At 40.8% G+C, this 25,208-nt stretch overlaps 1 protein-coding gene across 4 annotated transcripts in view; it reads left to right on the top strand.

The window, feature by feature from the left end:
- The window catches only part of rnf180a (ring finger protein 180a), a 178,329-nt gene that overhangs the window by 120,510 nt on the left and 32,611 nt on the right, over positions 1-25,208 (top strand). For all 4 annotated transcript variants that reach the window (XM_041190691.1, XM_041190687.1, XM_041190686.1 and 1 more), the window contains 2 exons: positions 10,105-10,333; positions 16,160-16,285. In XM_041190691.1, the coding sequence (XP_041046625.1) occupies positions 10,105-10,333; positions 16,160-16,285 (355 nt within the window). The remainder of the gene's footprint in view (positions 1-10,104; positions 10,334-16,159; positions 16,286-25,208) is intronic.

Below are 25,208 nucleotides of genomic sequence, written 5' to 3'. Positions count from 1 at the left end.
GAGATGGTGAAGCTAAGGATGTTGATAAGTAAAGCAAATGAAGGGTGGAGCCATTAAAGGTAACTGATAATTGTTTAGACTTGCAAGAGATGTAAAGAAACAAGATTTTCATTACAAATTAAGGAGGAAATTAAATTCTAGTAATTCAACCACTGGCTGCAAGAAAAATGAAAGTTGTACACACTGATCAGAATAAAGTTTTGAATTTAAAGTGTCTAATGAGCAAAAAAAGGTAAGTTGATTGAGGACCAGTAAACTTTGATGTGAAAGTGGAAGATGGTGAGACAAGATAGAATTAGTGACAAATGAGTGAACTAAAGAACAGATAAAGCAATTTGAGAAAAAAAAACTAGATAGCCTAGAATGTAGCTATGATGCAAATTGTTTAGAAGTGCATGGATACTGATTCTGTCAAATGATTTAGAGATGATCAGGCATTGACATCAAAGACACCAAAGCATTCAAAGCTAGGTGATACAGGCAAGATCAATAAATAGAATGGCTTTTTCTAGTAATTGTGGATTGAGCTAGAATTTTCAGGATGATGGCAAGTAGAGTCACCCGTAGCTTCCAGAAATTTGTAAAGTAACAACGTAAGGACACTAAATGGATAATTGTAAAGTTTTGAGAGATTAACTTTCTTAGGCATAGGCTGCAGGACTTGAGCAAGTTTATAGGAAGAAGGAGCGGTAAACAGAGGATTAGTAAATTGGAGGTACGTGCATTGAGAATGATGACAAATACTATCAATACCCAAGAGCAAAGGGTTAGAAATGAGAGTGAACCTCTTTCTGCTTTTCTACCACTTGATTGCTACCATACTAAATTCTGATGAGAAGGGTCAAGCTCTTTGCTGCCTATCACATTCCCCCTATGCCAACATCACTTCAGGACATGTCTGAGGGGTTCCTGGGCTCCCTTGAAAATCCTGGGAGGGGGCCTCAGTATGGAAAAAGCAAAGGACAGAAGTTCCACCTTACTACATTTCTGGCTGTCCCATTGTCATTGGACTTTCTACCCACAAGACTCTTCACTAGTAATAGAAAAGATGCGCTTCACCATTAAAACAGGCTCATGCTTTGGTAGTGTACTCTGCTATAATGCCTTGTTGCACTAGCTTTGTGAGCCTGGGGATGTCAGCAGCATGGTCCTTAGTAACTTATCTCTCAGTCCACAAGGCTGTGGGATTGTGAGTTCACATGGCCCATGTACCTCATTGTTTGTTGGCAAAGGTTATGAATTGAAGGAATGGCTTGATAATTGGGAGATGTTGAATTGATCGCTGTTAATAAAGTGATTGAATGTGTAAGTGGAGCATATAACCATGGTAACTTAATGATTAGGAGAGATTGGGATAAGCTGAATGCATCTTTCTGGCTCCATGCTGTTATTTTGGTGACACTTTGTGTGCGTTTTGATGTATTGTCATTCAGTGATGGTTTCCATGAAATACAGAACTGGTATAAGACTTGAGTAAACCATTGTCTGTTTTTGTCATACTGGATTTGGAGTGTGATGTACCTGAGTTCTCATAATGAACTATGATGTACCTGAGTAATCATACTGGATCATGTAACATAAGCTCATTAAAGGCCTGATTCTGTATTGTTAAAATAGATGTTTGTGTACTCTGATGTTTAAAGTAACAAAACACGTTAGAATTAAAAAGCTGTCCAGCATATAAGCCCTTTTATGTAAAAAAAAAAATCCTTTCTGTCTGCCTGCTTTCCACTCTTACAGCTAAAATGCCCAATTTTTTTGACTTGTTCCATGCTATTAGAACCCAGAGCATTGGGCTAATTTGTCTAGATGACTTGGTCCATCTCTTTCATGATCTTGAAAAGTTAATTAGGTTACTGAAGTCTTTTTTCCAAAGTAACTGCTGTAATTTTCTCATCCATAATAACTTATATTTCGATATTGAGAATCATCTTGCTGCTTGCCTCTGTCTTCTTTCAGGTCTATGCTATCATTTATCTGGTCACCAGACCACACAGTATTGCAAATGTGGTTTTACCTTATATAGCAACAATATTAACTCTTCTGATTCAAGCTGCAGATAAGTATTGAACGAATAAGCTTAGTAATTATTTTTAGGAATATTAGGATGTAAATGCTTAACAGATTCATTTGAAATTGCTGTCTGCTGCTTTACCATGTGTTAAACCATTCATTTTGAAAATATTACCTCTGCTTATATAACAGAGAAGGAAATGGTGTTAAGCGTTTATCTGCTATTATAGTAATTTCTCAGCAGTGCTTCATAAAATTTTACATGAGAATCCTTGCCCCTTTTTCTATGCAATGTTGTTTTGTTTTGCAAACTGGTATTCCCTTCAAGTTAATAACAGTGAATCCCATTTAAGAATTTTTTTTAACTATCACCTAAAATAAACACAACTGTGGCTTAGAGACTTACACAAGACAAAGAATTGTAAAATATATAAAACAACTAGGCAGTTCTGAGCTGATCTATACAGTGGAAATAACAACCATACTGTGATGAACTCCTGGAATAGCACAAGTGCAATTCTATCTATGGGGCAGGAAGACAACAGTATAGATATCTCACAGTGTTAATGATATCTCATTAGAAATTTTCTGTATTGGGAGTACCTAGATTGGCACAAACAAAAGTATTTTTAAACAGATTTTGACAAGGAATATTAATGTCATTGCTTAGTCCAAATGTGCCTTTGACAAGTAAATTGTATTCTTGTATAGAGATCTATATACATTTGACTTTACATTTAACACGCAATCTTTTGATAAAAGCAAAACTTGAAGATTAAATTTTATGCAGAATTGGAGTTCTAATCTAAAATAAAAGCAAAATACTGCAGATGCTAGAAATCTGAAACAAAAACAGAAAATGTTGGAAAAACTCAGCAGGTGTAAAAGCATCTGTGGAGAGAAAAAAACCTTTCGAGTCCGTTTGACTTTTCTTCAGAGCTAAAAAGGAGTTGGGAGCTCTAGTCACGTGGCTCCAGTATGTTATCTTTATACATTTATTTATGGCTTCACCATATTTTTCCATTTCTCATGTCAGCATCAAACTGAAATACAATGTGGATTAAGTGTGATACAGAATTCCCTCTACAAAGACTTGAAGATAATTTGTTTTCCCTTGATGCCATTTCAGGATATGAACATTGGAAATAGGAGCAGAATTAGGCCATTCAGCCCCTTGTGCCTGCTCCAACATTCAATAAGATCATGGCTAATCTGTTTGTGTTTCGAATTCCACATTCCCATCTACCTCTGATAACCTTTGATTCCCTTGCCTAACAAGAATTTATCTACCTCTGCATTAAAAATATTCAGTGACCCCACCTCTACCCCTTTCAGAGGCAGAGAGTTCCCAAGTCACACACCCCTCAAAGAAAAAATTTCTCCTCATCCCCGTTCTAAAAGGGCAACCCCTAATCTTAAAACAGTGTCCCTTAGTTCTGGACTCACCCACAAGAGGAAACATCCATTTGATGTCCACCTTATCAATACCGTTCAGGATCTTATATACTTCAATCACGCCACCCCACACTCTTCTAAATTCCAGTAGAAACAAACCCAGTCTGTCTAACTTATCCTCATAAGACAACCTGCTCATTCCAGGTTTTACTCTAGTAAACCTCCTTTGAACCGCCTCCAACACACTTACATCCTTCCTTAAATAAGGAGACCAAAACTGCACACACTATTCGAGATGTAGTCTCACCAATGCCCTGTATAACTGAAGCATAACATTCTTACTTTTATGTTCAATTCCTCTCATAATAAAGGATAGCATCCCATTAGCCTTCTTAAATACTTGTTGTACCTGCATACTAATTTTTTGAGATTCATGCACTAGAACATCTAGATCCCACTTCACCTTGGAATTCTGCAGTCATTCTCCGTTTAAGTAATACTCCACTTTTTTATTCTTCCTGCCAAAGTGAACACCTTCACATTTTCCCACATTATGTGCCATCTGCCAGATTTTTTTGCCCACTCACTTAACCTACCTGTATCAATCTGCAATCTATATTGTCTGCATCGTCCTTAGGTCTTCTTCACAACATACTTTCCTACCTATCTTTGTGTCATCTGCAAATTCAGCTAACATGCCTTCATTCCCCTCGTCTAAGTCATTGATATAAATTGTAAAAAGTTGAGGCCCCAGCACAGACCCTTGTGGGACTTCACTCATCACATCCTGTCAGTCAGAAAAGGGCCCATTTATGTCTTTTACTCTTGTTAATATTTTACCCCCTACACCATGAGCTTTTATTTTCTACAATTACTTTTGATATGGCCATTTACCAAATGCCTTCTGGAAATCCAAGTACAGTACACCTACAGGCTTCCCTATATCCACAGTGCATGTTACTCCTTCAAAAATTCAAATAAATTGATTAAACACTATTTCCCTTTTGTAGAACCATGCTGACTCTTCCCGATTACCTTGTCTTTCTCTAACTGCTCAGCTATAACCTCCTTAATGATCAATTCTAATAACTTCCCCACAACAGACGTCAAGCTAACCGGCCCATAGTTTTCTGTTTTCTGCCTCCCTCCCTTCTTAAATAGAGGTTATATTTACTTCTTTCTGGTCTGATGGAACCTTTCCAGAATCTAGGGAATTTTATCAAAGAAACACCAACGCATCCAATACCTCATTATCCACCTCTTTTAAGACCCGAGGATGAAGTCTATCAGGATCCAGAGATTTGTCAGCCCACAACTCGATCAGTTTGCTCAGTACCACTTCCCTAGTGATTGTAATTTCACCAAGTTCCCCTCTCCCTTCCACCTCCTGATTTAAAGCTGTTACTGGAATGGTTTTTGTATCGTCTGTAGTGAAGACGGAAGCAAAATATTTGTTCATTTCACCCACCATTTCCTTATTAACTCCCCAGTCTGTAGAGGACCAACACTCACTTTACTTAGTCTTTTCCTTTTTAAATAACTGTAGAAACACTTGCTATCCGTTTTTATATTTCTAGCTAGCTTTGTCTCATACTCTAATTTCTTCCTCCTGATTAACCTTTTAGTCATTATCTGCCGTTCTTTATATTTTGACCAATCATTTGACCTGCCACTCATCACTGTGCAATTATGTACTTTTTCCTTAAGTTTGATGCTTTTCCTAACTTCTTTAGTTAGCCATGGGTGGTGGATCATCTCCTTAGAAATGTTCTTTACAGAAGGAATATACTTATTCTGAAATATCCCCTTAAATGTCTGCCACTGCTTCTCCATTTCTCTATCCCCAAGCCTAGTATCCCTGTTCACTTCAGCTAGCTCAGCTTTCATGCCCTCATAGTTGCCCTTATTAAGTTTAAAATACTAGTCTTAGATCCATTCTTCTCACTTTCAAGCTGGATGTAAAATTCAATTATATTGTGGCCGCTACTACCTGTAAATGTAAAGAACATTTCTAAGGAGATGATCCACCATCCATGGCTTCAAGAAACTATCTCAAACGCATTCTATCAACTCCTCATCCAGGCTGCTACTGCCAGTTTGACTTTTCGAGTTTATATGTAGATTAAAATCACCCATGGTTATTGCTGCCCCTTTATCACAGCATCCAATATTCTTTCTTGTATAAAAACAAAAATAAAAACAAAAAAACTGCGGATGCTGGAAATCCAAAACAAAAACAGAATTACCTGGAAAAACTCAGCAGGTCTGGCAGCATCGGCAGTCTGGCAGTATACTTTGTCCTGCATTGTGGTTACTGTTAGGGGGCCTATAGACCGCTCCCACTAGTGAGTTCTTTCTCCCACTATTCCTCATCTCCACCCAAACCGATTCTATCACCTAATACACTTATGGGCTAGTCAGTATTTGGAATAAACATGTTAATACATTAATATGAAATTACTTGGGTATTAATCTACTCATTTTAAACAACTTTGTGAAATTTGCTGACAGATGATTCCATATGATTGCTTTAATATGCTAAATCTCACAGCCCAACGTGAACTCATTAATTACAAAACAATAGGCTGGAGATCTAGAAACCAAGAAGTAGAAGTGTCAACAAGTGGAATAGTTAATAGGATCACCTAATTGTTATGGCAAGCGGATGGTAAATGCCAAGTTGCCCAGATCCCAGGGGGAAACTTGAAGCAGCTGCCACATCTATTTTTGCAATTTGTACTTATTTTGAGATGCAAGCTTTGAATTCAGTAAAAGAAGGTGACCAAGTCTTTTATAGGTTTCTTACAAAACTAAATTAAACCTTTATTAATAGAAGAAATGATTTTAAGTACACACACAGGTCTACAAGTTACTACTATGATAACTTCTAAATCCCCTAGTTAATCTAACTCAGTTACACTTTCGTTAAGGCAACAGTAAGACACACAGGCCAGAATTTTCTCGTTGGTGTGTGGGGGCAGGCCCCGCACGCCGATGCATAAAATGACAAGTGACATTGGGCAAGCGTCCTCACGTTACCACATGCCATTGCGATATTTAGGTGGGTGGAAGCACGATGCTCTTGGATGGGCGCCCGCCATTAATTAATCAGCTAGTTAGGGCCCTTGAGGCAGCAATTGACTGCAATTTTTCGGGGCCCAGGCAATCTTCAGGACATTACATGGGCGCAATGGACATGGGTAGGAGACATTTGTATAAACCTCATCCACGGGTGGGATAAGAGGGGTGAGTGGGGTCGCAAATGTTATCTGTTAGATATTTAATTGTGAAAGTTACTGATACTTGCCTGTGTGAGCAGGAATACTTCAAAACTCATACCAGCTGCTTGGGCAGGAGTAACAGCCTTCAGGTCAGGACTCTGTAGTAAAGATCATTTTTGGGGTCTGCAGGTTTCAGGAAGCCTTCCCTTAGCCTGGGAATGGGAATTGTGCTATCCATTGGAGGCACCTCCTCTGAGGAGGAAGAGAGAGCCAGAAGGGGGAGGAGGCCAGGAGTCCACATTCAGCCTCCAGGGGATCGACCTTTGGGAGGAGAGATGCAGGCCATCAGGAAGTCCAAGATGGAAGGGGCTGCAGATAGTGCCACTATCCTGCTGCCAGGGTATACAGCTGGCGAAGCATCTACCTCAATATGTCTGAGGTGTAGTGCCAAAGGAGTCTTCGTCTTTCAAGGGAGACAGTCACCTCCATCTGTCAGATGATAGGCCCTGAGATCTGCGCCAACTGTGTGGGTGGGCACCCCATGCCAGTAGCACTAAAGGTCACAACTGCCCTCAACTTCTATGCCTCTGGCTACTTCCAGGGTTCAGTGGGTGATCCTTGCAGACTCTCCCAGTTGGCTATCCACAGTTGTGCCAGGTAGGTGACAGACGCTCTGTTTAGGTGTGCATTAACTTTCATCCACTACTGCTGGGATGAGGCCAGCCAGACAGAGCAAGCCAGAGGCTTCACGGCCATTGCTGGCTTCCCCCGCGTCCAGGGTGCAATAGGCTGCACACATGTGGCCATCAAGGTGCCAGCAGGTGAGCCCGGTGCCTTCGTCAACAGGAAGGGCTACCACTCCATGAACATGCAGATAGTGTGTGATCACAGGATGCTGATTCTGCAAGTTTGTGCAAAGTACCCAGGCAGCTCCCATGACACCTACATCCTCAGACACTCCCAAGTGCTGAGGCTCTTCAGTGCTCCAGCCCGGTGGAAGGATGGCTGCTGGGTGACAAAGGCTATCCCCTCAAAACGTGGCTCATGACGCTTCTCTGCCATCCAAGAACAGAAGCTGAGCAGCGGTACAACAGGAGCCATGGTTCCACAAGGGCTGTGGTGGAGATAACCATCAGTCTTCTCAAGATGAGCTTCCCGTGCCTGGGCCATTCAGAGGGTGCACTCCAGTCCCCCCCAGATCGTCTGTCACTGATAGTGGTTGCTTGCTGCGCTCTCCACAATCTGGCACTGGAAAGGGGCGACACAGTGGATGAAGAAGATGTAGACCCAGTTGTTCGAAACGATGAGTCCAGCAGTGAGTCCGAGGATGAGCACGCACAGGAGAACTGTGCGGTGGTAGATGCTGACCCGGGCATACTCCAGGGAGGCAGTGACACCCGGGAGGCTTTAACCCAAAGAGCATTCAGCTAGCACGCCACAGATGGACCTTCAACACACATCAGGACTGCAGGCTCCATACTCGATACCTGAGTGCGAAATCTCCCGGGATAGGAACATTAACTAAGGCCCTTGTCGATAAAACTCAATGTCCAACAACTGACTCAAAACATCATGGGTTCCTGTCCACCTGCAGAAGTAAGGAATCACCCTGAGCCATGGTTACGTATCAAAATTTAATGAGATTACAGAAGTAACTTCAGAAACCATAAAAAAGGTGTTGCACATCACATCAAGTCTTAAATGAACTAATATGGGGCAACATAAAAGCACCATTGAGAAATCAGTACAAAAACAAAAACAGAATTACCTGGAAAAGCTCAGCAGGTCTGGCAGCATCGGCGGAGAAGAAAAGAGTTGACATTTCGAGTTAAAAACAAAAAAACTGCGGATGCTGGAAATCCAAAACAAAAACAAAAACAGAATTACCTGGAAAAACTCAGCAGGTCTGGAAAAACTTGAGAAATCAGTGGCGTGCTTAATGTGCCTTAAATTTATGCTTAACAGTTATTATAAATAATAGTTGTTCTAAAGCATGATGCAATGTTTAACACAATCACATTCCAAGCTGAATAGTGTAATACCCTAGGGAGGAAAAGGGACTGGTGTAGTGTATTTTAAAGTTAAAACTGCAGGATCTACTAACTGCAGATGTAAGGACCCATTATCGTTTCCCTTCAAGTAAAAAAATCTTGAGTAACCAAATTAGTAAAAGAACAAATCGCTTTTCAGTTATGATAAAACACTGTTGCTTGAGTGCCTGGTGCATACATTGCACAACCTTACCTTTAACTTTAGCGGGCCTTCATAATTGTTCCCTTGCTTGGCACAGTTCCTCAGTCAGGAGAATTTTTTTCCTCATTTGTGCCCATGAACAATGCATTAAGAAGAGAGCTTTTTCACCATTAGTAACCTCATGTCATTCTTTCTATATAGTAGTTTTCTTCCATATTCTTGGAATAAGGGCAATGCTGGCAAGGCTGCATTTCACAGTTACTGTAAATAGGTGATGGAGCAGTGCCCTTTGTCCCAGAAATTACAACTTTGTCCAGGCAATTTCTTTCAATGAATTCTCCAGACTTTCTTCACTGAATAGAACATTTCTAGGAGCATTAACCATGCTGCCCATTAAGCCAGTCTTCAAAAATAATGCTGCTCGCCTTTAGTAGCTGATGTACTTCTGATTCTTGGCACAAGTGTCTGAACTTTTTCTATGCACAAGAAAGACCACACGGGGAAATCATTTAAACTACTTCAATAGGGCAGTATCGCAAAATCTAGTGGAAACGGGCTTCTGTTCAGCAGAATGGATATTTCTGGAAGCATTGACCATTTACAAAACAAAAACAGAATTACCTGGAAAAACTCAGCAGGTCTGGCAGCATCGGCGGAGAAGAAAAGAGTTGACATTTTGAGTCCTCATGACCCTTCAACAGAGCCAGTTCTGTTGAAGGGTCATGAGAACGTGAAACGTCAACTCTTCTCTGCCGATGCTGCCAGACCTGCTGAGTTTTTCCAGGTAATTCTGTTTTTGTTTTGAATTTCCAGCATCTGCAGTTTTTTGTTTTTATTGACCATTTACAGCCTGATCCCAGAACCATGTCTAATGTTTTATTTTGTGCACATGGCTTCAACAAGGTTGAAATTGACTCAATAAATTTGGCACAGATAGGAGAGTTCAAATTGTGGGGCCAGCATATTTTCCCCCAAGCTCATTTGCATCTTCCTTGACCCTAGGACTGAGTTTGGTCTTGTACACCTGGTAAACACGCACTCTCCATAAGATAGGTTGTGCCATCTTGGTTCTTAATCAATAAGCCAAAAGGTACCAATTCAGTCTAGTGTGCTGGTTATACTAATTGTATCTTTTGCATGCAAGAGGGCTGCTATTTAGCCCACATATTTTTACTCTTGATAGGATCTTATATTCATTCCTTATTTTTATGGCTCGGTGTATATAAAGAAGGATCTCTGTACATTGTGTTTAAAATTTTAAAAATGTTTTTTTGTCTTTCAGACTTCCAGTTCAAATCTAACCACTTCAGGTGATGAAGATGAAATCAAGTGGGAGAAGGAAGGATACATTTGTGCTGTTTGTCTGGATATATTTTTCAGTCCATATATGTGTTATCCTTGTCATCATATCTTTTGTGAGCCTTGTCTTCGGACTCTTGCAAAGGACAACCCTGCGAATACACCATGCCCTTTGTGTCGCACTGTCATCACAAGAGTCTTTTTTCAAACAGGTATAAAATAGAAGTGGTATTCTGAGAAGTGTCTTCTATTAGTTAAGTTCCTTCATAAATATTTGTTCATCAATATTATGCTCTCCTGCCAGGTCAGTAGAACCAATGCCGTAAATAGGTAAATACCTTTCTGCCAATGTAAGGGTGGGAGAAACCCCACAAAAATTCTACCAGCATATCTTTTCTGTTGTATTATCATCAAAGGAATCGTGAAATTGAACAGATATAGGGGCTGAAAACCTCAGACCTGATGCAACTGCAATGAGTGGACTGTCTCTGCCCTTGACCCTGAACGTTTTGGTGGGGTCAGGGCAAGGTTAAATGATACAAATGCCTTCGACAGCTATCTGTGCTACCATGGATGTGTTTTGGACACTCGCCAAAGGTGGAGACAGAAGAGCCACTACTGGCAAGTAATTAGATCTGCAGCCAGTGCCACTATCAGGATAATTCTCTAAAAATCTGTATAATTGGTCCTTTTTGTGAAGAGACTGAAAAGAAAAGGTGCTGGTTTTCTGACAGAGATAAACATAAACCCCAACCACTCCTACTCCCAATGTAAACCCTAAAGTCTCTATCTGACCAATAAGTTGGGTTCACCAGATCTCCGAGTTGCTTGGGTGCATGCAGGCCTGGGTCGAAATTCCTGTTTTGAGAATTTCCTCCACTTGCCCTCTACCATCAAATGCCAAGCACCATGTTTGGGTTGGACAGAAGCTTCGTCTGCCCCAGGACCTCGCAAGATTGAAAACTGGTGGGATTTTGAGCAGAGTCCATGGAGTCCACAAAAATCCCCAGCTCAGCTGGGCCTCCTGTACCCATATTGCACCCAGTATTGCCACTGAGGACAAGGATTTTCATTTCCATAATGTTTTATGGGGAAATATTTTCATTGATCCAAATACATCAGTTTTTAAAAAAACTTACCTTATATTCAAAAAAATTCTGTTAGTTTATTTAAGATTAAAACACAAAAAAGTGTCATTTATTCAGGAGCAATGTGCACCAAAACTTAAGTTTGTAAGTCTTGTCATCCTTCTGTCATGGACAATGACTTCAATTTAATATTTTGCTTCTGAATTGTATTTCCTACTTAACCATTCAGAAAATTACCTCTGTTGAGGAACTGCAATTGTTTCCAGTCAGTGATTGACAGCAGTTAATTCGAGCAGTAAAAAATTAAAAATGTCAGTACTGCACTGTTGATTGCCTCACTATTCATTTCAATCCATAATGTAAATACTCACTGGGGCTGAGAGTTGTATTTGATGTTCAGCTAGTGATATTATTCAGTCTACAACCTGTATGCAGTTAGTATGTGGCATTACTGTAGGTCCCACAGTAAACCCGAATTCGATCTTATGCAACTTCCAACATTTGATATATTAATATCTTAAAATCTTTGTTACAAAGATGTATGTCTGATTGATTAGAATGGTTACTTTAACTCAGCCTTTGAAGTATAAGTAAGTGGAGTATGTTTTATTTGTCTGCCAGTTTAACAATCACACGCACAAGGCATGCCAATAGAAGAATGAAATTAAATACACTCTGGGAAGAGTATGAGGAGAGGCAATATGAATTAAATGGTACAAATGTAAAGGAGCTGCTTGAACCTGGGAATTTAAATACAAAGTGGCAGGATGGTTATAAAAATGGGATCCTGAGCTTTATAAGTAGAAGCATATAGTACAAACGCAAGAAACTTGTGCCAAGCCCAAATAATCACTGCTCAGGCCTCAGTGGAGTATTGTTTCCAGTTCTGGGCACCAGCTTTTAGGAAGGATATCCAGGCCCTTGGAGAGGGTCCAGAGGAGATTTACCAGGATTAAACCAGGAGTGAGGCACTTCAGTTACTTGGAAAGACTAGAGAAACAGATTATTCTGCAAAGAGATTTGGGAATCAGGGCTTGTTCTCCTTCGAGCAGAGAAGATTGAGGGGGATTTAATAGAGATGTTCAAAATTCTAAGAGGTTTTGATATGATAAATAAGGAGAAACGGTTTCCGCTGAAGGGTAGGTCCAGAAGGCACTCATTGAAGATATTTGGCAAAAGAACCACAGAAAATTAGGAGAAACTATTTAATGCAGCCAGTTGTTATGATCTGGAATGCACCATGTGAATGAGCTTGAAAGGCAACAGACTCTATAATAATTTTCGGAAGGGTGCTGGGTATATATCTGAAAAGGGAAAAAATATTTGGCTAGGGGAAAGAGTGGGAAAGTGGGACTAATTATTAGCTCTTTCAAAGAACTGCCACAGATAGATTAGGCCAAATGTACAATTCTATGACTGGAAAGTTGGATAGGGCAACACATATAACAACTTGCACTTGTTGCTTCCGATGTAGGCTGCGTGCAAACTTTGAGCTGCTGATGTGCATAATAATTGCATGCAGCCAGCATTAACTGTGCTGCTGCATGAATGCATGCTACACGGGGCCAAAGTTGTGCAACATTAGCACCACATAAAGTTAGCTTCTGCTACTTAAAGCCATGCTCTACATCTTGTGGAGGTGCATTATTACTGGAGCAGGTGCTAGAACTGGTTTCATAAGAGTTTGTGAGCAAGATGAATAGTGAATTATACCGCCACAGGCAGTGCTCCCAGGTTTTCTGACTGAGTGAAGGCATTGGTGGAAGAGATGGACAGGAGGCGAGAGGTAATCTATCTTACAAGGGCCTAGGAGATCCTCAGACAGACTGTGCAAAGGCAGGCAGCTCTAACAGTCAGTGCTAGGAGTCTAGCCCAAAGAACCTGGATGCAAAGAAGTTCAATGACTCCAGCTCCGTGGCCAAGACCAACAAATTCACCTTCAAATGCCATATCCCTCCAACAGCACCACCAGCCTCAACTTCTCAATGCACCAGACCTCCATCTCTCTCCTACCAACAATCTTTAATTACAACAGATATATAACATTTATAGTTTCACCTCACACACATTTAGCACTGCTGCAAATCTCAAGTGACCTCACACAGTTGTTCAAGGTCTGTAAGTCCATCTTCAATTGTCATATTTTACCAACTACACCATTAACACTGTTCGATACACACCCTTATCACTCGCCTACCAATAATCTCTATCAATCGCGATTCGTGCCTAATTTTCATAGCTTTCACCTCACCCTCACACACTCAGCAGTGTTGCAAACCTCACACCCACATTTCACAACTTGCAAACAATGACAGCCACATCACTTAAACACATTGCACAATACTCAGTGGCACATTTGCATCTCTTTTACAAGACAACATGGTGCATAACCTGAGGTAGCAGCACCTAACTGACTGCAAGTCCTTACCCCCACAGAGGAGACATTGCTCGCCATCGTTGAAATGGCCTTGGCTAGCAGCAGGGCTGAAACCATCAAAGAGAACTCTATGCTCATATCTAATCCTCTTGCTCACATCCTACTTTCCTTTCATTCCATCACAATCTGTTATTCCACCACAGCTTTTTACTTTTAATATACCCAAGAATTGCAATCAGTCCAGGCAGTGGTGGAAGAGGTGGAAGAGCACTAGTAAAGCCACTGTGAAGGAGCATGTAGGAGTCAGGCATCAACTTGGCACAGAGCTTTGCGCAGAGCTTGGAGCCTTTTGTCTTTAGTATGGAGTTGAAGCGAACTCCATGAGAACTCTTGTGGCCCCATCCCTTGCAGCACAAACAGAAGCCACCCAACATCTAAATTAAATCTTGCAAGGTCAACTCGCTGCCACCATACTGATGCCATCATCCTGCTGCCATCATAGCTATAGATACCAATGTTCAAAGGGGCTTCTGGGTACCACAGCAGTTGCTGGTGCCTGTCAATCAGTCAGCGCAGACTGCTGCCTCATTTGTATGATTGCAAACTAGCTGGTTGTTGAGGGAATGGAATCCCTTCCAGTTGCCATACATCTCAGTGTCAAAATGCAGTGCCTGCAAAATTAGATGCATGTAATCGATGGCACCCTGCATCATTGAGAAGCCACATGCTTACTTTGCCTGCCTCTTCCTGACAAGAGAAATTAAATGTATTCAGCTCTCTTGGAATACAGAGCTTCAGTGCAACAGATGTTGCAAATATCGCCTGCTCTAGCCCGGTAGGAGCTAGACACACAAAAATTAATTGCAGCAAGTGACAGTCCTGTCTTTATGCTGCTCTGAGGTTGCAGTTGTGGCTGCAGCAGGTAGTAGATTTCAGTAAGGTCTTCCTTAATGAAAAGGCGATGCCTGACATACTGTTTCTCGCTGGGTTTCAGGTAGGAGAACTGTTCCTCAAGCTGCCTGGGCAGATATACTCTCCAGCTGAGAGCCCTTTTCCCTCTCTTTCCTTTTCCAGCAGCTTGGCCTGCTTGTGTTGCCTCTGCTTATTCTCCCTGTCATGCTGAATGAAAACCACTGCATCCGTGCATGGGAGAAAGTGGTTTGGTTTCTGTGAAATCCTTGAAGCACAGCCAAGGATTTGCGGTCAACACATGCCACGGCACTTTCTGTAGATCTTAGCAACCTTAAACAATACTAGAAACTGATGCTTCTACAATTGCACCAAGAGCCGATAGTTATCAGTCAATAACTAACCATAGTTGATGATCCCTTTAAGTAGTGCTGGTGGCAGATCCTTCCTGCTGTGAACCCATGGTCAACTGTGCAAGTTAAAAAACAGTATTTGCTGGAGTGTTGAGTGGTGTCACATCAGCATTACACACTGATTAACATCAGAATCTGCCTATTCTACATACTTCCCATGAATGCTCTTTCAGCATGTGCTAACACTCTTGCCAAAATGGTATTTGGCACTAGAGGGGTGTGCACATGCTGTGGATGGCATTTTGGAGGCAAAACCATACCCACAGCACTGAGAAACTGGCCACTACAGAGCTGAATTTCATAACTTATGTTTCTAATACTGAGTAAAATGTGACAACAGAAGGTAACCAAATAAAAAGCAAAAACTTTAACTTTGCTTGATATTTCTTTATTTAGAGTAGCCATTAACTAATTTTAATTACAAAAGATCTGTGGAGAATCTGTTCATTACTCTTTTTTTGCTCTTGAAGCACTTGATTACTATAGTTGTACATTCAACTTTCCAAATTGTCCATTCTTCATGAATGACCCTAGATATTCAATCTCAACAAGCATTTTAGCCATGAGAGGGAATTGCAGTCGAGCTTAATCTGGTCTGCTCCTGATATCAATTACACTTTCACTCTCAAAAGATGTCACTGGATAGTTACACTCTCAAAAGATGTCACTGGATAGTTACAGGGAGTGTGAACTATGGCTACATTTCCCCCTCTAACCTCGGGGTGCTGAGGTCATCTGTAGTGATTTACCACCATCTCTGCAGAGATCCACCAACTGAACACAAACTGGAGATTGAATTTGAAGTCTACATAAGACCAAGAGATGTAGGAGCAGAAGTAGGCCATTCAACCCATCGAGTCTGTTCCACCATTCAATAAGATCATGGCTGATCTGATAACCCTCAATATGTCTAAGTTGCTCACTGCCTTAACAACCAAGTCATTGAGGAAGCCCTAAAATAAACTAAAACTATTTTACTAACCCTTCCCCTTCTTCCACAGTATTGCTCCAAAGCTAGTCGTTACTTTGTGAGAGTAGCCCAGAATGATGCTCCTTTTGACATTCCCTTCTTATCAGTTGGGAAATGGTTTCCTTTCACCATGCAACTATCCACAGTCGCATAATTGAGGCTGAGGACTCTGTGTGATATTTTAATTAACACTGACTCTACTTCAGAGGTTGACATTTACACATATCTAACTCTTAATTAACAGCAACTTTTGACATCCTTTATTCTTTTCTGCTTTGCAGAGTTGAATAATACCATGAAAAGTTTATTCTCTGAGGAGTACTTAGCCAGAAGACAAAGCTTTCAAAAAGCAAGCTGTGCAAAGTGGCCATTACCTAGCTGCAGGAGACTGTTCAGAGTCTTGGGAGGTAAGACAATATTCAGAGCTTCAGATATTAACAAACAATAACTTGAGCTCTAACCACTCTTTAGAACCAATTTCTGAAGTTTTATATTTCAAAAGTTTAAAGAGGTAAAAATTCAATATGAATCTTTACTAATGAAAAGTTTTAAAAATAACCTTTGCATTATTGTTACTAGATCTTAATGCATGTAGCATTCAAAACAAAACAGATGAACTGATAGTGTATACAGAAATAAGTATGATTTGATAGCCATTACAGAGGCATGGCTGCAGGATGCAGATCTGAACATTGAAGGGTACATCACATTTAGGAAGGACAGGAAGCTAGGAAAAGATCAAGGGGTTGCTCCGGTAATTAATGATGGTATTAGCACAATAGAGAGGGATGACCTAAGTCCAGGAAACTAGGTTGTATATACGGTTTGAGTAGAGATGAGAAATGATAAAGGCAAGAAGTCATTTGTGGGAGTGGTGTATAGGCGACCTTGTATTGTGCAACGAGATAGGACTAATTCATGACCTCATAGTGAAGGTGCTTCCAGGTAGCAGTGATCATAATATGATTGAATTTTACATTCAGTTTGAGGAAAAGAACAGTGGGCCTAAGGCTGGTACATTAAACTTAAATAAGGGCAATAATGAGTGCATGAATGTAGAGCTAGCTAAAGTGAACTGGCAAATCAGGTTAAGGAATAGGTCAAAGAGATGCAGTGGAAGGCACTTAAAGGCAAATTTCAGAATACACACTATAGATACATTCCAACGAGAAAAAAATTCCAAAGGGAGGTCCCATCATCTGTAGTTATCTAAAAAAAAAGTTAAAGATTGTATCAAACTTAAAGAAAAAGCACATAAATAGTCGTTTGGTACTACAAAACTTGATTATTACTTTAAAAAGACATTTTGTCAGAGCTTTTCATCTTGCACTCATCAGGACAATCACAAGAATACCAGTGTCAGGGGAAGCAACAACTTTATAATATAAACTGTTGCTTCCCCTGGCATTGGTATTCTTGCGATTGTTCTGATGAGTGCAAGATGAAAAGTTTTGACCCAATGTCTTTTTTCAACAATAAAAAGCATATAGTTGCACAAGGATGGATGACAGGTCAGAAGACGGGACAGAATATAAAAAACAATAAAGAATGACTGAAAGATTAATAAAGAGGGAAAAATTAGAGTAAGAGAGAAAGCTAGCTGGAAAGATAAAAGCAGTAAGAATTTCTGTTGATATTTAAAAAAGAAACAAATTAACAAAGTGAACATTGGTCCTGGAGTCTTATAAGAAATGGGCAGTAAGATAGTCAATGCGTTGGTTCGTACAGTTCAGCCTAAGACAGTTGCCAGGGAGAGGGTCTGATAGCTAGTGAATGGGGTTTGTGGTGGATATGAAAAGATTTGTAGAGGTTTTTTTGATTCAAATTTGTCGTGCTTCGTGGTATTTTTTAGCAAAACCCGTTTTTTACTTAATTTTTATTTGATATAAAAATAGTTGCAATGCATCTGGATCTGTAGCCTTGAGCACTGGATCAACTTAGTGAATAGCGTAAAATCAGACAGGTCGGAGCACATACCTATAAAGGAGACTCTGCGTTTTTCCTCCAGACTTGGGAGAATCTCCCCCAATGTGTTGTGTTCATTCCTGTTCTTATCCTTCACAGAGGCCACTCATAATTTTATTTGAAACTAAGGGGGCAATCTAAAAGCACAGTCTTTGAAGATGGTTAAAGAATAACCATTGTATGCTACTAATTTTTACCTGAGGATCAATTTGTCTTGTGGTTCAACTGAGAAAGGACAGATCGCATTCTTTTTATGACAGCTAGTTCTGAGGCAATGACCTGCGGCCTTCCTATAATGAGCTAATTAGAGCTGTTATTTAGTATAACCATGGTAATTTGTGTCTCCCACTGTGCTGGTGTCAGAATATTGATGGTTGCAGGATGAAATCCTTAGGGAGAGAAGAGAAAATAAATCATTTGAGAGGACTCAGTAACCTCATTATTTCCTATTAATTGATTACATACTGCCATTCAATAAAAGTACAAGAATTCTGTCGCAGTTGTTAATCCTTCAACATAGGCATCATTATTACATGGAATGTACTGACCAGAGGTCAACTCCACATTCCTGCTCACCGCTGATAACCTTTCACCCCCTTGCTTACCAAGAATCTATCTATCTCTGCCTTAAAAATGTTCAAAGACGCTGCTTCCACTGTCTTTTGAGGAAGAGAGTTCTAAAATGGAATAAAATTTCTTCTGAGAACCCCTTACCTATGGTTTGAAGAAAAACGTGCAGACCTACAGATGCCCTTCCAATAGTTCTCCCAACAATCCTCCCTGTGCCAAGGAAAAGATTATGGCCTGAGTGTTGCACAAATCTCATGGACTGTGTAAAACCTCAAGTAGGTAATTGCAGCTATCAACAGAAGTAATCTTGAAAATGCCTCATAGAATGAAAATATGTGAACATTACTGAACTCAGCAAATGCTTATTTTAATTTTAAGAATGAAATGACTGATTTTTAAAGGCGTAATCTTTCATTTGGTTCAACTATTTGAACCAAAGGAACCAAATATTTGAACCCAAAGGCACAAAGAAATACATATGTATTAGGAGCAGGAGTAGGCCACTTGGCCCCTTGAGCCTGTTATGCCATTCAGTAAGGTCATGGCTGATCTGATTGTAACCTCAACTCCACATTCCTGCTCACCGCTGATAACCTTTCACCCCCTTGCTTACCAAGAATCTATCTATCTCTGCCTTAAAAATGTTCAAAGACGCTGCTTCCACTGTCTTTTGAGGAAGAGAGTTCTAAAGACTCTCAACCCTCAGAGAGAAAACATTTCTCCTTATCTCTGTCTTAAATGGGTGACCCCTTCTTTTTAAACAGTGACCCCTAGTTCTAGCTTCTCCCACAAGAGGAAACATCCTTTCCACATCCACCCTGTCAAGACCTCTCAGGATCTTATATGTTTCAATCACTCTCCTGAACTCCAGCGGACACAAGCCTAGCCTGTCCAATCTTTCCTCAGAAGACAACCCACCCATTCCAGGTATTAATCTGGTAAACCTTCTCTGAACTGTTTCCAACACATTTACATCCTTCCTTAAGTAAGTAGACCAATAGTGTACACAGTACTGCAGATGTGGTCTCACCAATGCCCTGAAGCATAACCACTTTACTTTTATATTCAATTCCCCTTGCTATAAACAATAACATTCTGTTAGCTTTCCTAATTACTTGCTGTACTTGCATATTAACCTTTTGCGATTCATGCACTAATGCACCCAGATCCCTCTGCATCTCAGAGCTCCTCAATCTCTCACCATTTATTTAATATGCTTCTTTTTTATTTCTTCTGCCAAAATGGGCAATTTCACATTTTGTCACATTAAACTCCATTTGCTGGATCTTTACCCACTCACTTAACCTATCTATATTCGGGCATCTGGGTGTACAGGTCCACAGGTCACTGAAAGTGGCAACGCAGGTGGATAAGGTAGTCAGGAACGCACATGCATGCTTGCCTTCATTGGCAGGGGTACTGAGTATAAAAGCTGGGATGTCATGCTGCAGCTGTATAGAACCTTGGTTAGGCCACACTTGGAATATTGCGTGTAATTTTCGTCACCACATTACCAGGATATGGAGGCGTTGGAGAGGGTGCAGAGGAGGTTTACCAGCTTGCTGCCTGGTCTGGAGGTTATTAGCTATGAGGAGAGGTTGGAGAAACTCTGATTGTTCTCACTAGAGCGACAGAGATTGAGGGGCGACTTGATAGAAGTTTACAAAATTATGAGTGGCATGGACAGAGTAGATAGTCAGAAGCTTTTTCCCACAGTGGAAGAGTCAATTACTAGGAGACTTAGATTTAAGGTGAGAGGAGAAACCTACAAAGGTGATGTGCGGGGCATGTTTTTTATGCAAAGGATTGTGAGTGTCTGGAATTTGTTGCCAGAGGAGGTGGTGGAAACAGGTACGATAGTGGTGTTTAAGAGGCAGCTTGACAAATACATGAATAGGATGGAAATAGAGGGATACGGACCCTGGAAGCGCAAAATGTTTTAGTTGACGGGCAATATGATTGGCATAGGCTTGGAGGGCCAAAGGGCCTGTTCCTGTGCTGTACTTTTCTTTGTTCTTTATATATTCCTTTGAAGCCTCCTTATGTGCACTTCACAACTTAGTTTCCTACCTATCTTTGCGTCATCAGCAAATTTAGCAAACATTTCTTTGGTCTCTTCATCCTCGTCATTTAAATAAATTGTAACGAGTTGAGGCCCCAGCACTGATCCCTGTGGCATACCACTCACTACACCTTGCTAACCAGAAAATAAGACCATAAGACATGGGAGCAGAAGTAGGCCATTCGGCCCATTGAGTCTGCTCTGCTATTCAATGAGATCATGGCTGATCTGATAATCCTCAATTCCACTTTCCTGCCTTTTCCCTATACCCCTTGATTCCCTTACTAATTAAAAATCTGTCTGTCTCAGCCTTGAATATACTTAATGACCCAGTCTCTACACACCTCCGCAGTAAAGAATTCAATGGATAGACTACCCTCTGAGAGAAGAAATTCATCCTCATCTCTGTTTTAAATGGGCAGTCCCCAACTCTGAGATTATGCTCTCTGGTCCTAGACTCTCCTACAAGAGGAAACAACCTCTCAGCATCTACCCTGTCAAGCCCTCTAAGAATCTTATATGTTTCAATAAGGTTACCTCTCATTCTTCTAAACTCCAATGAATACAGGCCCAACCTACTCAACCTCTCCTCATAAGAAAATCCCTCCATGCCCAGGATCAACTTAGTGAACCTTCCCTAGACTGCCTCTAATGCCAGTATATCTTTCCATTGATAAGGGGACCAAAATTGTTTACAGTACTCTAGGTGTGGTCTAACTAGTGCCTTGTATAGTTTTAGCAAGAGTTCCCTATTTTTATACTCCATTCCCTTTAAAATAAAGGTCAATATTCCGTTTGCCTTCCCTATTACCTATTGAACTTGTACGTTAGCATTTTGGGATTCATGCACAAGAACTCCAAAAATGTTCCCTGTTAGCTAGTCAATCTTCTATCCATGCCAAAATGTCACCTCCTATGCCATGAGCTTTTATTTTGCGCAATAACCTTTGATGTGGCAACTTATCAAACGCCTTCTGGAAATCTAAGTACAGTGCATCCACTGGTTCCCCTTTATCCACGGCGCATGTTGCTCCTTCAAAGAACTCCAATAAGTTGCTTCAACATGATTTTCCTTTCACAAAACCATGTTGACCTTGCTGATTACCTTGACTTTTTCAAAATGCCCTATTATAAGATCTTTAATAATAGCTTCTAACATTTTCCTTATGACAGATGTTAAGCTAACTAGCCTGTAGTTTCCTGCTTTCTGTATCCTTCCCTTCTTGATTAAAATTCACCATTTTCCAATCGAATGGATCCTTCCCCGCATCTAGGGAATTTTGGAAAATTAAAGCCAATGAATCAACTTTATCACTAGCCATTCCTTCTAAAATCCTTGGATGAAGTCCATCAGGACCCAGGGACTTACCAGCTCGCAGCTCCAACAATTTGCTCAGTACCACTTCTCTGATGATTGATTGTAATTTTCTTGAGTTTCTCCCTCCCTTCCATTTCCTGATTTATAGCTATTTCTGGGATGTTACTTGTATCCTCTATAGTGAAGACCGATACAAAATACCTGTTCACTTCATCTGCCATCTCCTTATTTTCCATTCTTAATTCCCCAATCTCATTTTTTATAGGACCAATGCTCATTTTACTAACTTTTCTTTTTTACATATAGAAACTTGTCTTTATGTTTCTGGCTAGCATTCTCATACTCTAATTTTTCCCTCCTTATTAATCTTTTAGTCATTATTTGCTGTTTTTTTATATTGTGTCCATTCTTTTGACCTCCCACCCAACTTTGTGCGATTATATGCATTTTCTTTAAGTTTGATACTATCTTTAACATTGGAAAGAATCTGTGTATTCTGAAATTTCCCCTTAAACGTCTGCCAATGCAACTCTATTGACCTATCCCTTAACAATTTGCCAGTTCACTTTAGCTAGTTCTGCTTTCATGCCCTCATTATTGCCCATATTTCAGTTAAATACCAGTCTTGGACCTGCTATGTTCTCCCTCAAATTGAATGTAAAATTCAACCACATTATGATCGCTGCTAGCTAGGGGCACCTTCACTACAAGGTCATTAATTAATCCCATCTCGTTGCACAATACCAGGATGTAGCCCGCTCTCTGGTTAGCGCTGGAACGTGCTGTTCTAAGAAACTATCTCAAAAACATTCTATGAAAACATCCTCCTCTTGTGCTGTAAGATTCTATGATGAAGTGCACTCTGTTTTATTATATCACAATCAAAAGAAGCATAAGCATACAATCCCTTAGTAAATTGCAACCTTCAGGAGATGGACAGGATGAAGAAGGGCCCAAGATTTGGCTGCTGAGGATGAAGTACTGTCGTTAGACGGCCAGAAGCTAGTTCAGACACTTCTCAGCTTCTGGCATTTTCACGTTCAATGTTGAAGTATCTTCTTGCAAGTATTGAGGGCTAACCCTTCTGTTTGTTCTTTGTATAGTTGATAATGCTTTGGATTGTACAGAAAAGTAAAGGAGATGAAAGCTGGTCATCAGTTCATCTAATTCATCAATTGCCTGTTTGATGCACTTGTAGCCAGTACATTCTTCTTCTTCATGAGGTTTTTGCCCAAAGGCAGACCCTTGGCGATTATTAGCCAAGCCACGGCAAAGTGCCGTGATTATCTTCTTAACTACAGGCAAGATGAGGAGACAGGCCCCGAGTCTACCTCAACCAGAACAGGAATTGAAACCCATACTGTTGGCATTAACCTGATCCACACGCTAGCCATCTAGCCAACTGAGCTAACTGTGACACCAGCCAAAACATTACCTTTCCTAAAAGGAAATGGCTCCATTTCTGTAAGTAAGCAGCCCTGGTCAACAAATGAAGTCAGGGATGGTATTAGGCTTAAAAAAAGCTCTCACAAGTGTAATAAAAGTGGAAATTCAAAGAACTGGGAAATCTATAAAAAGAAACAAAGGAATGCAAAAAAGTGATATGGTCCAAAAACAAACAAGAGAAACTTAAGAGACATCAAAGCAAACAGAAAAAGGTTTTTTTTTATAGAGATATCAAGGAAAAGAGTGACAAAGAGGAAAATGGGCCCATTAAAGACAGACAGGTAAGACGATAATGGGGTTATAACGAAATAGTAGATTTGTTAAATGATTGCTTTCCATCCATCCCCACACTGGAAGAACACAAAATACCAATGGTACAAAGAAACTTGTAAGAAAAAAGAGTTACAAGGATCAGTTATGTCTGACTGAATAGGGTTGCACTTTTTGAGGAGGTTACTAGCACGGTAATGAGGGAGAATATAGGGACTTCCAGAGTGAATTTGATAAAATTCTTTGCAAGATTATTAGCAAAAATTAAAGCATGCAGAATTGAAGATAACTCCATTTTATGGGCTAGTAACTAGTTTGGAGAGAATTATCTGATGAGAGGTGTGTCACAAGTGATGAGCCCCGGGAATTCGTATTGGAAGCTCAACTTTGCACCATACATATTAATGACAGATGAAGGAATAGGGAACCATATATCCAAGTTTGCTGTTGACACTAAAGATAGAACTTACCCTGTGGTAACGGGCTTGAAGGCAGTGGGGCATTAAAATAGCAGGGGACAGCATGGACAGGATTCCAGATGTCTTTACTCTGCTGACCAATTTTCTCAGGGGTGGGCAGCTAGGGGAATTGGGACTGTTCTGGTTAGCAGCAGACAGGTAGTTAAGCAGCCAGTTGACCATAAATTTACACAGGTGTTACTATTTTCCACGGGGCGCACAGAGTATCAGTGACTTACCTGCTCAAAGGCAAGATCTCAGCAGCAGATGAGCGTTAACTGAAACTAGCAACCATTTAAGCCTGCTGTGTTTACAAAAATGCAGGCTCAAGTTGTACCAGAATGCTGCTGGGCTGGAGGGTCTGAGCTATGAGGAAAGATTGGATAGGCTGGGGTTGTTTTCCTTGGAGCAACGAAGGTTGAGAGGGGACCTGATAGAGGTGTATAAGACTGAGGGGCATATATAGGGTGGATAGGAAGGCTAAGAAGGGAGCTGAAGAGGAATTTTTTCACCCAGAGAGTGGTGGGAGTCTGGAGCTCACTGCCGGAAAGGGTGGTTGAGCCAGAGAAACTCATAACATTTAAGAAGTGTTTCAATATTCACTTGCGTTGTCATAGCCTCCAGGGCTATGGGCCAAACACTGGAAAATGGGATTAGTGTAGTCAGATCTTTGTTGACCGGCAGAGACATGATGGGCCGAATGGCCTCCTTCTGTGCTGTAGACATCTATGAGTCTACAAGTCGGAGAATCGAAGGCTGGGATCTTTGGAGAGATTGCAGAGTGTACGTTCATAGCTGAGGACTGAGTGGAAGGGATTCAGCAGGTCTCCTGCAGTGTGAAGGCAACAGAAGAACTGGAGCCTTCTCGTGCACTGGCTCTAAGCTAAATGACTGCTCTGTTCTCAGGAGTTTGACTCCTGTAGGTAGGAAAAGTGAGAGAGAGAGAGACTGCATCAGCCATGTGGAGAGGGCAACAGCGGCAAGAGGCTGTAATGGGATGCGAATGAGGAGAACATATATGGACAATATGGCAGGCTCATGTTCATGTTCAAAAGCGGCGTTACCCACCTCAAAGGATATACAAACAAAGGATTAGATTCATGAGATATCGGAGCACCGATGTCTCTGATTTCTGCGTCTGACAAGACAGATGGTCGCAGATCTATACGAAATGGTGGGGGGAGGGATTGAGGTCCCCGGGATGTGGTGGCCACCCATGCCTATGGCATTGAAGGTGACGG

This window comes from Carcharodon carcharias, chromosome 1, assembly GCF_017639515.1.
Source record: "Carcharodon carcharias isolate sCarCar2 chromosome 1, sCarCar2.pri, whole genome shotgun sequence".
Lineage (NCBI taxonomy): Eukaryota > Metazoa > Chordata > Chondrichthyes > Lamniformes > Lamnidae > Carcharodon > Carcharodon carcharias.
Note: the sequence above shows the minus strand (reverse complement) of the source record. Positions and strands in the feature narration are given on the sequence as shown.